General features: G+C 51.2%; 1 protein-coding gene across 5 annotated transcripts in view; it reads left to right on the top strand.

The window, feature by feature from the left end:
- TSPAN12 (tetraspanin 12) overlaps positions 1–16,530 on the top strand; it is a 64,310-nt gene that overhangs the window by 27,761 nt on the left and 20,019 nt on the right. For all 5 annotated transcript variants that reach the window (XM_077855994.1, XM_077855997.1, XM_077855998.1 and 2 more), the window contains exons 5-6: positions 9,684–9,758; positions 14,528–14,635. In XM_077855994.1, coding sequence (XP_077712120.1) covers positions 9,684–9,758; positions 14,528–14,635 — 183 coding nt within the window. The remainder of the gene's footprint in view (positions 1–9,683; positions 9,759–14,527; positions 14,636–16,530) is intronic.

The raw sequence follows: 16,530 nt of genomic DNA on the forward strand, positions 1-16,530 counted from the left end.
AGAGTTAATGATGCTTTTGTAATATTTTAAAAAATATTTTATTAATTATTCGTGAGAGACACAGAGGGAGGCAGAGACACAGGCAGAGGGAGAAGCAGGCTCCCTGCAGGGAGCCTGACATGGGACTCGATCCCAGGACCCCGTCAGGGAGCCCTAAGGCAGATGCTCAACCCCTGAGCCACCCGGGCGCCCCAACTTTTGTAATATTTTTTTAAGGAGTAAATTATATAGTGCACGTAAATCTCTGCCACAGTAAATTACCTGTGCGAGCATATCTGTGCGTGTATGCACTCACATACACGTATTTGCATATATAGTTATATGAGTGTACCAGGTCTTTTACACACTTTCAATACACTTTTTTTTTAAAAGATTTTATTTATTTATTCCTGAGAGACAGAGAGAGAGAGAGAGAGGCAAAGACACGGCAGAGGGAGAAGCAGGCTCCCTGCGGGGAGCCCGACGTGGGACTCCATCCTGGGTCTCTAGGATCCTGGCCCCCAGCCGAAGGCAGCGCTAAACCGCTGAGCCCCCCCCCCGGGCCGCCCTCAGTACACTTTTATATGCTCTGATGTCATATACTCACCAGACCTGAATGTACCAACGTATATATCTCTCCGCAAAGGGAACGAGACCCAGGCCCCCGTTGTGAATGAAATTGTCCGAAACAATTCTAAGCTTCGTAATTTTGTGACTGAAATGAACTGTCATGGAAAATAATGCAACCTAAACGGATTTAGGCGGACCGTATGCGTGGTTCTAATGAGCAGCGCCGCAGGAGAGATCTAAATTGCCAAACGGGGCCTAGTGAAAAATGAGGCCCCTGGCTGGGCCCGTCAGTCCCGTTTCAGGATACACCTTCGGTATTTCGCCGTAGCACTCCGATTCCAGCTACTGGAGGTGCCTCTAGCAAAGGACGACAGCACCTGAGCACGATGTTTCCAGTTGCCACCCACCCCTCTTAATTCCAGTAACCACGAAGTATAATTGGGCTGCTTATAATTTTCAGCCTTTTGAATAACCTTTTCTGTATGAAATATAGATAATCCTTCCACCTCCAGCCTCCTTCTCTTTGGTGTCAAGGCGTCAGGGGGACTGTTGCTTGTTCTAATTTTGCTTTTACTTTTACCAGAGTGCCTCATAATTCACAGCTAATTTAATTCTTGAAGCCTTCTTAGGAGAAACAGTAGTCCCTCACCCTCCCATTTTCCACTCTGAGAGGCAGCGCTTTCAATTTTGTTTTAGCCGATTCCCTTGGAATTTGCTTCCCCATCTCGAAGTCTCATATTTATGTAACTCTTCTCATTCTTTTCGGGTTGAGTTTTAAGCGCTGTCCGTTGACTTCTTGTGATGAAGAACTTAGGAAATTGGACCCTTTCCTGCTTCCATGCCCCCTCCTCGGGTGCAGGCTTCCCATCACACCTCAATACGGAAATGTCCTCATTCTGGAGAGATCGGTCTTTAAGATTATAACTATGTAAATACTATTCACAGCTGGGCCAGGGAAAGTACTGGGTTTGATTTTTCTTTCTGGAATAATACTTTATTTTTCTTGGAATCAGTAACTATTTTCTATGTATTTCTGTCTGATTCAACTCTACACTCACTCTGGTGTTCTCTTTATAAATTCAAATGTTTGGGGCATTCTATTGATTTTTTTTTTTTTTTTAAGAAATATGTCTCAGAACATTCTAGACCCACTCCAGTCCAGGCTGGCTGAAGCCCTTGCCATCACGAGCTATCCCATTGCTACCATTCTGGGGTTTCCTCTTGCCTCTCTCTTGTTTTAGATTCCTTGTTTTCTGGATCCCAAGTCATCGTCCTTTTCTGTTGGGTCTCACACTCTAGGGAGCCCGTCTTCCGGTAGTTCTCTGAAGAAGTGTACGGCGGGGATGGATCCTTAAAAGCCCATGTGGCTAAACGTGGCTTTGTTGGCCTTTCCATGGGGATTTTAATTGCTATGGAATCTTAGGTTAGAAATCATTTTTTCCCTCCAAATATTGAAGACATTCCTCCCTGGCCTTTAGCTTCTAGGATTCGGCTAGAAATCCAGTGCTTATTTTGTTTCGGCTGGAGTTTTGAATCTTTGTGGCAAAGCTCTGTACATCTGACCTCTGACTTGGTTTCCCGGGACGTCCTTTACCGTTTCTAGCGTCCCCAGTCCCGAGACTCCGTTTTCCTGTCTCCAGAGGACAGATGCCTGACTTGCGTATCGGTGGCCCGGGAGGGGCCCCTGGCTGGGGGCAGGTGCTTCTGTTTTCAGCCCTCGCTCGTCCTCGTCCGGAGGTATCCCAGCTGCCAGGGCCCGAGCGTCTGGGGCGTTCTGGGGTTTGCCACTTTTCCCACGACTGCTTAAGCCTTCAGCTTTTGAGGGACTGTGGAGAAATTCGCGCCTTCCAAACTATACTTGTCTCCTTTTCCTTTACCCCGAGGCTGAGGCCTTTAAAAAACACAAACAAACAAACAAACAAAAACCCTTTATTTTTGTTTTAGCGAAATTTCAGGAGGGAAAAGGGATAGGGGCATATGTTTATTAATCTGCTTTCTTTAGGAGGAAATCCTGGGGTGGGTAGTATCAGGGAACCAACTCACTTTTATAAATAAATGTCTCTTTAGGAAAAGCCTTCCTTGAGATTTTACTGTTTGGTCTGTATACATATCACGAGACGCAATTCCCTTTACTAGTGGGGACTACCCCCCCTCCCGCCGTGTCTCCGGGGGTGGGGGGGGATGCATTTACCTCCAAGTCTCCAAGGTCTTGAATAGGAAGGTGGGATTCCATGTCCCCCTCTTCCTCCTCAAATACTTTCCAGCGGACACAGGGAGTGGTTAACCGACGCCTTCTTACCATTTTGTGGCCAGTCTTAGCGTAAAATAACACACTGATCTTCTTTTGAAAAAGAAGTTGGGCTCCCCACCCACCACTTCCTGCTTCGCTTCCTAATAAAGATGTTTGGAAAGATACCAGCCATATCCTGACTGGGTAGGGATAGTGAGGCTTTTATCAAATAGCTGGTGGGACTGGATGTCCTTAGCGGGAGTGCCACTGGCTGAAGGAGACACACAGCGGTTCTTGCCTCATCCTCTGGGCGCGGCACACCTATTCTAGAACTTGGCCTCAGGTACGTGGCCCATGCCTGTCAGCATGGTGAGTGTTTAGGCCACAAGGATGCCTCTCGTCCTCGGTGACTTTATTCCGACAGATGCTACAACATAGTTCCTACTAGTGCTTACTCCACAGCAGCACTCCTCCTGATTGAATCCTTAGCACCGCACTGCAAGGTGATTTTTAACATTCCCATGTTACAGATTAGGAGCCTGAGGCTCCTAATGTTTGCCCGAGTTCATCCAACTGATATGTACGGGAGCCAGAATCTGTAAGCCACGGCTGCTTTGTTTCAGAGCCCATGTTCTTCTCATCTGTCCAGTTTATTTCTTTTTTTAAGATTTTATTTGTTTATTCATGAGAGACACAGAGAGAGGCAGAGACCCAGGCAGAGGGAGAAGCAGGCTTGGTGCAGGGAGCCCGATGAGGGACTCGATCCCAGGACCCCGGGGTCATGGCCTGAGCCAAAGGCAGATGCTCCACCGCTGAGCCCCCCAGGGGCCCCTCATCTGTCTGGTTTAAAAAGAGCCAATTTCACATACAGCTTTTTTTTTTTTTTTAAGATTTTTTTTATTTGTTTATTAATGGGAGATGGAGAGAGAGAAAGAGGCGGAGACACAGACACAGGCAGAGGCAGAGGCAGAGGGAGAGGGAGAAGCAGGCTCCATGCAGGGAACCCAATGTGGGACTCAATTCCAGGTCTCCAAGATCAGGCCCTGGGCTGAAGGCGGTGCTAAACCGCTGAGCCACCCAGGCTGCCCTACATACAGCATTTTATCTGATCTTTTATCCAACCCAGTGAGGGCTCTCATTTTTTTAACTGAAGGTAATTACTCTCAGCTTGAGAGATTTGGTGGAAAAAAAAATCACTAATTAATTGCATCGCTTGGGAGGTGTGTCCTATTGTCTCCTTGCTTTATTTGACGCAGTTTTTTTTCATGACTGTGTGCTTAAAGATAACATGGATTTGTAGGACACAAATTTTAGTTTAACTACAGTAGAGGAACTTAGCTATTTTAAGGAACTGAGTATTGAACAATTTTTAAAGCAAATAAAATAGTTCATCATGCAAATGATCACATTCTCATTTCCTTGTATAAACACACAGTTTCTCATTCTTCATTTGTTTGAAATGTTTAGTCGTTAGTAGCCAGGGAAAGGCAGGGTAGGGGGAGTCTGCATTGCTCCTTTTCTTTAGCTTGGTTAGGTTGTCCCAAGTGTTTAAAGACACACTGAATTATCATAGAATGATCCACGAGGAAGACAATAGTAAAACACAGTGTTTAAATTTCTTTAAATATATAAGCAGAAGTCAGAGGGAGTCAAGTGTTAGAAAGTCAGCTCAAATTTGAGAATCTCAAGGAAATTTGAAATGGGTCTTTTTAGTTGGTAAACTGGTCGTTATATCCACCAGACATTTATTGCTGGCTTGCTGTGCGATCTGTCCCGCCTAGGGATGGGTACTTCCTGGGGATAAAATAATGTTTATGGACAGGATCCCAGGCAGCCAGAACCGGTGGTCTGGCAGTGTGTGAGGCAGCCAGCGAGCGGGGTGCAAGGCCAGAGTCTCGGAGGCCCGGTGCACAGCAGGCGGGGGCACCTGGCTGCCCGCAGAAGGAAGGAGTGGGGAAGGAGGGGGAAGGAGGGGAGAAGAATGGGGGAAGGATGGAGGAAAGGGGGGGAAGGCAGGAGGAAGGAGGAGAAAGAAGGGGGAAGGAGGGAGGAAGGAGGAAAGAAGGGGGAAGGAGGGGAAAGGAGGGGGGAAGGAAGGGGGAAGGCAGGAGGAAGGAGGAGGAAGGAGGGAGAAGGAGAGGGGAAGGAGGGAGGAAGAAGGGGGAAAGATGGAGGAAGGAAGGGAGAAGGAGGGAGAAGGAGGGGGAAGGAAGGGGGAAGGCAGGAGGAAGGAGGAAGAAGGAGGGTGAATGAGGGGGGAAAGGGGAGGGGGAAAAGAGGGGGAAAGAAGAAGGGGGGAAGGAGGGAAGAAGGGGGAAGGTTGGAGGAAGGAAGAGGGAAGGTGGGAGGAAGGAGGAGGAAGGAGGGGGAAGGAGGGGGGAAGGAGGGAGGAAGGGCTGCAGGACTGTGATAAGGATGCAGCTCACGGGCCCTGCCGGGGGAGACCGCCGGCCGGCGGCGGGAGACACTGTTGCTGATGGTTCGGAACAACTTTCGTGTGTGTCATACGAACTTGAAATTCAAAGAGCGTTCAGACCGCTTCCCCACGTATCACCTGAGCCTTGATGGTGACAGCGAAGAAGGCTCTTTGTGTCTCCCGTTCAGAGGAGCAGACAGACGGGGAGCGATTTGCCAGAGGTCACAGATTGCCTTCACGAGGGGGTCTGACTTCAGTCCTCAGAGTCTGAGCTCTTCGTCAGGGAGGACGGCACCGAGGAGGCGGGCTGCATGTGTGCATGTCGGGTGGGCACACACCTCTCCCCAGCGGGGGTGTGCGGGCTGCGCGGCAGGGCCATTTGCACACCTGTTCCTGTGCTCCCAGGCTCTCCACCCCCCCATGGCCTCCCGCTGCAGCAGGACGCGTGCATGCACTTTGTCATAGCAGATGTCGGTGGCACCTGTTTCTTATTCTTTGCCAGCTTTGTCCTGTTGAAACTACTCATTAGCAGATGCCTTCACGCAGGTCCAGCCCTTAAGCGAAATAGTGGTAGAGTGATTCCCTGGACAATAGTCAATACGAGGATGACCATTGAGGACTTGGAGCTCGCCGGAAAAGAAAAAGTAGGGGTAAATGATCTCCGTGTGTTGTGTTAACAATGCATTTTGGCATTTTGTGTCTTCCCTGGAATTGGAAGACTGGATGCATGAAGCCCACACCATGGTAACAAAGCCATGGCAGCTGACCACGAAGCTGCTGCATTGTTTGCGAGAATATAAATTCCAGACTTACTTTGACCCAAGAAAGTTTTAGAATGTTGATGAAACTTTATTTTCAATTCAAAGGTCAAATAAAATCTGTGCTCTTGAGTATAAGTAGGATAAAGACAGAAGAACCATTTTATATGGAAGGACATGCCTCAAACGACATCACTGGACATCTGCAGATAAAAAAAAACATTTTAGCCTTTCCCCAGAGTTAAAAAGAGTGTCCAACATATATGGACACCCTCCTTCCCAAAATGGATCATCTCAGTTTTGAGTTTCTGGTTTTTTGGAGTTTTCTTTGTTTTAGGTTGATTTATTAGAGAGAGAGAGAGAGAGAGAGAGAGGAAGAGAGGGAGGAGGGATGGAGAGAGAGAATCTCCAGCAGACTCCACCCTGGGCACGGAGTCTTACGCGCACGACGTGATCTCACGACGCTGAGCTGAAGTCAAGAGTCGGATGCTCACCTGACTGTGCCACTCAGGTGCCCCTCAGTTTTGAGGTTTTTTTTTTTTTTTAAATTTTTATTTATTTATGATAGTCACACACAGAGAGAGAGAGAGAGGCAGAGACACAGGCAGAGGGAGAAGCAGGCTCCATGCACCGGGAGCCCGATGTGGGATTCGATCCCGGGTCTCCAGGATCGCGCCCTGGGCCAAACGCAGGCGCTAAACCTCTGCGCCACCCAGGGATCCCCAGTTTTGAGTTTTTAATGAGAGATTGCTTTAGTTCCATGTATTTTATGCATTCCTGGGGTTGCCTAAGCTCTGGTGTCACTGACCCGTTGCAAATCTGGCTGTAAGAAGTCGGAGGGGCTCTCACGCATTGGCTACTGCACCTCTTGGATCCATAGGCCTGGCGGTTACTCAGGTGTTGCGAGTACTGCTCACATCTGGGCACTTTGCCCTTGGCTCTGTGCTTGGGGCCTTTCTGCTGCTGCAGCACAGACATCATTAACTGGACAGTGACTCCAGGAGGCACGAAACAAGAGAGGTGACTCAAGTGGGACTTACAGGGATATGGAATCAACCCAGAACACCTGCCTGGTGATCCCCAAGGCCACGGAAAGTTACCTTCTGACCAGCCCCAGCGGCCACATCTATGTTTTACTTTGGGATGTCTTGCCTTTTCAGGTCTGCTTTGGTGTTCATCGTAACCAGACGTCAGTGTTGGAAGTAACTTAGGTTAGGGATTTGAGAAAACAAAAATATCCCACAGTGTAATGTTTCTTGGGAGCTTTACTCTCTCGTAGGATCTTATCAAAGGTAGGAAAACATTGATCCAGCTTATGATGATTGATTGTTTGGTCTCTTTGTATAGTATTGCTCATGTCTAGAAATCTCTTCAACAAGCCACTAAAGAGAGTTTGCAGAAAACCTGACCTGGAGTACTGTGTTCACAATATTTCTTCTGGTCATCATTTTAGGCCTAAGATCTTTAAGGCAATGAGATTTGAGTAGACTGAAACTGACCAGGAGTACTGCACATATTGAAAATAAAAGCGCTTGTCAAATGTGCTTCCCTTAAGAAAATATTACTTTATCTTCTGATCCAATTTTTATTGTCAAACTGTGTTATTATCCGAGACATTGTGTAGCTATATATATTATTAATTTTTTTATATGAAGGAATCCAATTAACACTAATAGCAGTGATTTATACTTTTAAGTCATAGGGATAGAGCCTGGAAGTAGTGGAAAAAGAGCCCAATTTTCTACATCTTTTATTTCCTCCTCTCCTTTCTTGGCAAACGTCAGGAGCAGAGCAGCTCAGCGTTCACGTTTTGATGGCTCACCAGCCTCCATCAATCCATTTCCCCGCCCCCCCATTTCCCTGCTGCCACCCTAGTCCTAGACCAATTTTTTATTTAGATGCCCGATCACATCTTTGCTCGCCTACAGGTTTTTTTTGTTTGTTTGTTTTTAATAAAACAGCCAGAATCGTGTTTTTATAATGTTGTCAGACCGTGTGGCATGCTGCTGGATTTTTATCACACTTAGAATGAAACCCGAAATCCTTTCTGCCACCCCTGGAGAGCTGGCTCGTCATACTGTGGTCCTCGCCCACATATGCTGCCCGTGCCCAGCGCACCCCCTCCCACGCTCCTGGCTTCCCGGGAAGGCAGCCTTGCACCTGGCATTATTGACTCACCCTAAAAATGACCTTGGTGAAGGTGGCCCGCCCAAGGCAGCCCCTGGCGCCCAGCCTCTCCCTGTGGCATCACTCCGCTCTGCTTTCGGCTGTTGTTTTCTGGGCCAGGTGTGTGTGGAGCACCTGCTAGGTACGGAGGGGCACAGTCAGCTGCTGCCCTTGGGGAGCGGCCCCTCTGGCAGAAGGGTTTGGTCAGGGAGCTTGAGCCCAGGGCCCCCACGCTGACCCAGCGACCCCCGAGAAGCGAGGAACCTGAAAGCAGGGGCTTGTTTCTGCTGGAATTAGTGCAGAGCCCGTGCCTCTCACACTTTGCCTTCTGCAGAGGCACATGCGCCTCAGGACGGGCCCAGGGTACAGCGCCCCCCCCAGCCCCCCACCCATGCACAGTGCACGGTCTTGAGCAGCTCACGTGGTCTGCGCTCACCTTGTCACCTGTAAGAGGAGGTGCCCCATCCCTTCGCGAGGCCCTGGACGAGCTGGCGAGTCATCAGTCCCATGGGCCTCTAAGGGACCGTCCGTCCCGTAGCCTCTGGGGGACCGCTGGTAGCCTCTGGGGGACCGCCGGTCCCATGGGCCTCTGGGGGACCACTGGTAGCCTCTGGGGGACCACCGGTCCCATGGGCCTCTGGGGGACCGTCTGTCCCGTGGGCCTCTGGGGGACCATCCATCCCGTAGCCTCTGGGGGACCGCCCGTCCCGTGGGCCTCTGGGGCACCGTCCGTCCCGTGGGCCTCTGGGGGACCGCCCGTCCTGTGGGCCTCTGGGGCACCGTCTGTCCCGTGGCCTCTGGGGAGACCGTCTGTCCTGTGGCCTTTGGGGTACTGCCGGTCCCGTGGGCCTCTGGGGGACCGCCCGTCCTGTGGGCCTCTGGGGCACCGTCAGTCCCGTGGCCTCTGGGGCACCGTCAGTCCCGTGGCCTCTGGGGGACCGCCCGTTCCGTGGGCCTCTGGGGCACTGTCCGTCCCGTGGGCCTCTGGGGCACTGTCCGTCCCGTGGGCCTCTGGGGGACTGCCCGTCCCGTGGGCCTCTGGGGCACTGTCTGTCCTGTGGGCCTCTAGGGGACCGCCCGTCCTGTGGGCCTCTGGGGCACTGTCCGTCCTGTGGGCCTCTAGGGGACCGCCCGTCCTGTGGGCCTCTGGGGCACCGTCAGTCCCGTGGCCTCTGTGGGACTGCCTGTCCCGTGGGCCTCTGGGGAGACCGTCTGTCCCGTAGCCTTTGGGGGACCGCCCGTCCCGTGGGCCTCTGGGGAGACCGTCTGTCCTGTAGCCTTTGGGGGACCGCCGGTCCCGTGGGCCTCTAGGGCACTGTCCATCCCGTGGCCTCTGGGGGACCGTCTGTCCCGTAGCCTTTGGGGGACCGCCGGTCCCGTGGCGTCTGGGGGGCCGCGGGCCTCTGGGGGACCGGCAGGTGCCGTCTGCACACGGCTCTCAGGTTGCCGCCGCTTGCCACGCGGCCGGGGGCGCCTCCTGGGTAGTGCCTCTGGCTCCTGGCGGCCGCGTCACGGTGACCCCTTCTCTCCACTCTCTAACAGCCCGTTGCTCTGTTCCCCGCAGTACTTCGGAAGTTTGCTGGTCATCTTCTGTGTGGAACTGGCGTGTGGCGTTTGGACCTACGAGCAGGAGATCATGGTGAGCTCAAGGGGCCGGAGTCCGACCCGGGGCCACGTCGGGCTCGGCCTGTGGGACGGGGACTTTGGGTCATCGGGGCACGCGGCCACTCACCCGAATGGGGTCCCTGGGCCGTGTGCGCGGTCGCACCGAGTGGGGCTGCGGCTCGGGCGGGGCAGGGGCAGACCCGGGCCTGGTCAGGGCCCGCCGCCCGGCGCCCCCCAGCCGCCGCCCCTTACCTCGAGCGCCGACATGTGCTTCCTGCGTGAGGAGCGCCGGTGGCCGCGGCGACTGCGGCGTTCTGCGCGCTGCACCCGGTCCGGTCCGGTCCCCGGGGCGGCGGGCGGCCCACAGCAGGGCTCCTCGCCTGGCGGCGCCCTGCGGCCTGAGGCGGCGGGGGGAGGGGGGCCTGGCGGGGGGCGGAGCCTGCGGCCTGGCGGGGCGGGGGGCGGGGCCTGGCGGGGGGCGGGGCCAGGCGGGGGGCGGACCTGCGGCCTGGCGGGGGCGGGGGGCGGAGCCTGGGGCCTGGCGGGGAGGGGCCTGGGGCCTAGGGCCTGGCGGGGGGGCGGAGCCTGGGGCCTGGCGGGGGGCGGAGCCTGGGGCCCGGCGGAGGGCGGAGCCTGGGGCCTGGGGGGGCAGGGCCTGAGGCCTTGGGCCTGGAGGGGGCGGAGCCTGGGGCCTGGCGGGGCGGGGGGCGGAGCCTGGCGGGGCGGGGGGGCGGAGCCTGGCGGGGCGGGGGGCGGAGCCTGGGGCCTAGGGCCCGGAGAGGGGCGGAGCCTGGGGCCTGGCGGGGAGCCCAGGGCAGCGGGGCCGTCCCTTGGGCGCGGCTGCACCGCTGCTGCGCGCTTACCTCAGCCGGCGGCGCCCGGGGCGGAGGCTCGGCCCGGGACGGCTCCTCCGCGCTCGGCCGGCCTGCGCCTCACGACTGGGGGTGGGCGCGTGGGGCCGCGTGGGGCCGAGGCTTCCCGCCTGGAGGGTCGCCGTCGCGCGGCGGCTGCACGTGCTCCCCGGGGTCGCCCACGCGGGGCCTCCGTCCGCGTCACGCCCGCCGTCCTGGCCGCCGCCGCCTCCTGGGCCCGGGCTGCGGGGGACGCTGGCGCGGCCGGGATAGGGTCGGGGGGGTGGGGGGTGGGGTTCGGGCGGCCGTGAGGGGCGGGCCTGGGCCTCCGCCGCCCGCCCAGTGTCCCGGGTACTTGAACACGTAGGAGCTTCGAAGAGGTGAGTCTAGGAGCTTTCTTTCTTTTTTTTTTTCTTTTTTTAAGATTTTATTTATTTATTCATGAGAGACCCAGAGACAGAGGGACCCAGAGGCCGAGACCCCGGCAGACGGAGGAGCAGGAGCGGGCTCCCTGCTGGATCCGGGACCCGAGGTCGCGGCCTGGCCCGAGGCGGCGCTTAACCGCTGAGCCACCGGGGATCCCTATTTTATTTTATTTTATTTTATTTTATTTTATTTTATTTTATTTTATTTCATTTATTTTATTTTATTTTATTTTATTTTTTATTTATTTTATTATTTATTTATTTATTTAATTTATTTATTTGTTTATTTATTTTTTTAGACTTTATTTGTTCTGAGCCACCGGGGATCTTTATTTATTTTATTTATTTATTTATTATTTATTTATTTATTTATAAAAGACTTTATTCGTTCATGAGAGACCCAGAGGCCGAGACCCAGGCGGAGGGAGGGGACCCGGGGTCGCGCCTGGGCCGCGGCGTCCGCTCAGCGCAGGCCCCGCGCGCGGACTCCAGGGGCCCGAGGAGCGCTCAGTCAGCCCGCGTCCGTCGGGGGGGGGTCGCTGGGGGCGGGAAGGTTCTGGAAGGGCTGGGGAGTCCGCCGCCGTCGGGCCGGGTCTGAATTCTGGGCGGAGAGGACAGACCGCCGGGGGCTGCGCGCTCTGCCGGTCCACGCTCCGCGAGCCAGAGAGAATTGACGGCGATTTCCTTCTCCCACAAGCTGGAAAGTCAGGGCGAGCTCTGTCTGACTCGCTTCACAAAAAAGTCGGAGACTTGGGAAGTCTCCTGTTCAAGGGGTGATGCACGTTGCTGTCTCCGAGAATCCCGGGTCCATCCATCCCTAGGAACATGGTACACTCCGGGGGGTGAAGAGGAGTTGGTTCCACACTCGGCTGCTGTGTTTTATTGATAAAGAGGTGGACGCTTCTGATTTTTTCCTGTTTCCAGAAAATACATGTATCTCCTTGACATTCAAGCAATAGATCGTAGGCATTTAATTGATGACTTTTTTTTTTAAATTTTTATTTATTTATGATAGGCACACAGTGAGAGAGAGAGAGAGGCAGAGACCCAGGCAGAGGGAGCGGCAGCCTCCACGCAGGGAGCCCGATGCGGGACTCGATCCCAGGTCCCAGGGTCACGCCCCGGGCCAAAGGCGGCGCGAAACCGCTGAGCCATCCGGCCGCCCTAATTAATGACCTTTGATCATGTTCCTTTTGATAAATAAAAGGGTTTAGGAATGAGTTTATTTTCTGTGGGTTTTAAAACGGTTTGTATAGTTTTTATGCCATCCTGTTCTCTGATGAATCTCCTAAGTTATAACAAGTAGATGAATTAATTTAAGGTATTGAAAGGAAATGCCTTGATTCTCATATAAACATAAATCCAGAAGATACTTCTATTCCGTTAGGGGCAGTCTGCAAACGTCTTCCTGGTCACACGGTGGTACTAAGTGGGTGCACGGTGCCAGCCCTTTGGAGTGGGTGCCTAGGCCACTGTAGGCGTAGGAACCTAGTAACCTAGGATACTGATGTAAATCTTCCCCCATTAAGTCACCAGGATAATGCGAGAGCTGTTGGAGCTGTTTCGAGAGTGAAATGTGGAAAATGGTCCTTTGGAAAAAAAGTTGGTCAGGGATTTTTTTTTTTTTTTTTTATTGCTTTTGCACTAATAGCAGTGTGAATGAAAAGTGCCATTAAAGTTTATTAGCTGCCAAATTTTGCAGAACCCAGCCTTTGCATAGAATGGGCTTTGTGTTCTTAGCTGTTCCATGCAAGAAGCCAGTAAGTGTGTTTTCCCTTATGGCCAAATCACAGGATTTTGTGCCAGAACCTCAACCATCTCCTCTGTGTCTTGCCATATTTGGTCTCCCATGGATTGTGGTTACAAGAGGGAAACAACTCATATTTGTTTTGTAAAATACAATCTGAAATCAGACTGTTCTAATAACCAAATCAGGAGATTGGACATTAGTCTGTTTCCCCCTTACTTCTGTCGTTTATACATCCTCACCTCCTGTTCATTATTCCTTCTTTAGAAAAATTTGCCAGTAATGTTAGCTGTTCTGGATGATAAATTTCTAGAGATTTACTTTGTTTCTATTTATTTCATACTCAAAAGAATATGAGTGATAATTTATAGTGAGTAGCTTGAGTTTTGATTTAGTTCCCAGAACTTGATTGAAACTATGTGAACACAACCATTTTGAGGGCAACAAAGTTGGGTGCCCAAGGGTCGGCATGGCATGTTTTCTTTTGTAGGTACATTTCCAAGTAGTAGAGAAGAAAATGAACAACCGAAAACAACGAAGACCTTGTGTGCTCAAATTTTTAAACTACTTCTATTGATACTATTTTTTTAAGGATTTTTATTTATTTATTCATGAGAGACCCAGAGAGAGAGGCAGAGACACAGGTAGAGGGAGAAGCAGGCTCCCTGTGGGGCGCCCAGCGTGGCACTTGATCCCGGGACCCCGGGGCCACACCCTGAGCTGAAGGCCAAGGCTGCACTGCGGAGCCCCCCAGACGCCCCGATACTGCAGTTTTTTTTTTTTTCTTAAAGATTTCATTTATTCATGAGAGGCACAGAGAGAGAGACACACACAGGCAGAGGGAGAAGCAGGCTCCATGCAGGGACCTCGATGTGGGACTCGATCCCGGGTCTCCAGTATCACACCCTGGATTAAAGGTGGCACTAAACCGCTGAGTCACCGGGAATGCCCCAATACTGCAGTTTTTAAAATAAGCTCACAGAATAGTCCTGATCTTGAGTTGGTGCCAGCTTGCTTGGCTAAGAGTGTCTGTGTTACTGCGCAGGTCAGAGGTTACACGCCCTGAACCTGGTTCCACATGTGCGTCAGCTCCCCCGGGCACCATAGATGAAGCTGCTCAATAGGATGACGGGGTTTCGGGCCGGCTGTTGTGTCATGTACCTGAAGCTCTGTCATGATTAAGGGACACCGTGCTAGGTGACTTGAGACCGGAAGCACAAAATGTGCTTTAATTCGAGAGGTATTCCTCCTAAAATTCCAGCATGCGTCCAGGGTCCAATTTGGGGGAAGATAGTTACATATTCTGGAGCAAGGCTTGACCTGAGTTGAGTTCTTTCCCTTCTTAAGTCTCATCCCTTTATCTTAGTCCTACTGTCTGCAGTCAATTCAAAGACCAGCTCCATAGCGTTATGAAATCAAATCCAAGGGCATTTCTGGGCGGGGATCGTGTGTTACGAGGAGCCCGTCAGCTGGATCTGCAGGATGCACAGTAAACTGCTTGTTTTGTGGGTTCCTTCAGCTGGATCTTGGCATTCACTGATGTTGCTTTTTTTTTTTGCTTCATGTAAAGAACTTCCTCCTTTACTGTAAACATCTGCACACAGAGATTGGCTAATCAGTAGCTAATAACCTTGAAGCTTAATTAGGCCACACACAAATATAAATTTAGAATAGTATTTGCTAATTGCGGTACATTCCCAGTAGGTGTATGAGCGTGTGCGCCGTTGACGTTTGTGTGTTGGTGGGTTCCAGTTGTTGATGTTTCGTTGGTTGTCTCCAGGTGCCAGTGCAGTGGTCCGACATGGTCACCTTGAAAGCCAGAATGACAAATTATGGCTTACCTCGATACCGGTGGCTTACTCACGCTTGGAATTTTTTCCAGAGAGAGGTAAGTGCTACAATTTCTGAGGTAGAGGGGATGGAATAAATGGCGCACTCTCAAAACAAATGTTCAGAGCTTTGGCGTTGGTCATTTTCTCTGTGCTGAAAAGGTAAGCCTGTGATTCGGTTAGCACTGGTGTAATTCTTTATTGAGAAATTCCCTGAGTGACTCCATGCCCTGCTTTTCCTCCTGTGTCTACCATTTCCCCTACATTTCGCATGGTTCACGTATATTTTAAGAATTTCTTAAAAGCCATTTTGCTAAACTACTGTGAGATTTCCTTTTTATGAGTGTTTCTTGATAAATCACCAACTCTTACTTGAATAGATAATTTTTCATGACTTCTAGAGCTGTCTTTGTTTTAAACAGTTTTTTTTTCTTTTTTTTTATTAATGGCTCTCTTGTGGGAATGAAGCGTCAGTGTATCATTATGAGCTTTCTAGTCAGAAGGATCTTGGTTCAAATTCTGGGTCTGCTACTTGCTATTACATGAGCTTCTATAATTTACTTAGCCTCTTTCAGCCTCAGTCTCCTGACCTGTAAAATAGGCATAATAAAAGTACCCTGCCTCCTTGGGTTGTTGAGCAGATTAAATGGGATCATGAGTTTGAGCTCAGTTAGCTCCTGGTTATTACAAAGCACAGGTGCTTTTAGCTTTTCTTACCTGATGTCCACATAGCCCCACGTCCAGTTGTCTTCTCAAACACAGACTATAAGTACATGTTTAAAACCTGGTGATTTGAAGGTCACCACTGGTCTTGCTTCACACCACGCTCTTCTTCCAAGCTATTTCCTGTGGTCAGAGATTCCCGGGTGACCAAGTATACCCGTTTCATTTCTTTTCGAGCTGGCCGCGAAGCCTGTGAGAATCAGTGTCTCACCTGATGGATGTCCAGCTCTCTGCGCAGTTACTCTGTCTGGGATGCGGGCAGAAATTTAAGTCCAGGATAATCTCCAAATCTGGCTCTTTGTGTTAGATGGTGAAAATTATCATTGTAACACAGATTTCCTATTTATTTAAATGCTTCCTGGCTTTGTTTGTTTACCATTCATTTGTACTAAAAACAACATAGAGGGAAAATAGGTGAGACGTTAGGGAATTTATAGTAAGCTGTGTTCAGCTACTGGCCTGGGTTGAAGCTGCCCAGAGCTCTTTATTTTCTGGGATTTCTGATGTGGACCATGATAATCCAGGTTAAAAAAACAAAGCAAGTTTTTCCCCAGTGGTATGAAGAGGGGTTCCATCCAGATGGACAGCGTACAGAACAGCAAACAATACCACATATTTTTTAGCTTTGTTGCATAGTTAAGTTCCCTCCTCCATATCACAGGCCTGTTTCATACAAAAGGAGGGTGGAGACCTCTGGTCACCCTGAAAGAGTCTTTTTTAAAACCCCTTGTGTCAGTCTGTTAGGGCTGTGACGGTAATAAATGATCACAGACTGGGTGGCTGAAACAATAGAAGTGTATCGTCTCATAATTTGGGAAACTGCAAGTCTGAGATCAAGGTGAGCAGGGTTGATTTCTTTGGAGGCTCTTCTCCTGGGCTTGTAGACAAGTCTCAACCCTGTGTCTTCACGTCATCTTCCTTTTATATGTTTCTGTGTTCAAATTTCTTCTTCTTATAAGGAGGACATCCCTTATATGGGACTAGAACCCACCCTAGTGACCCTGGTGACCTTGTTTTCATTTAATTCCCTCTGTAAAGATCCTATCTCCAAATATGGGGGTTAGAATTTCAACATGAACTTTGGAAGGGGGGAAACACAGATCAGCCCATAACACCCCACCCCCCAAATAAATTGTGGAGCTAAGAGTGACCTCGTCAGGCCCCAGTTGTCCTGACGACCCGTTCAGTGCAGTTCTGTGCATGTATGTACCTCACTGTAGTGGGCTCTCAC

Source organism: Canis aureus, chromosome 18, assembly GCF_053574225.1.
Source record: "Canis aureus isolate CA01 chromosome 18, VMU_Caureus_v.1.0, whole genome shotgun sequence".
Lineage (NCBI taxonomy): Eukaryota > Metazoa > Chordata > Mammalia > Carnivora > Canidae > Canis > Canis aureus.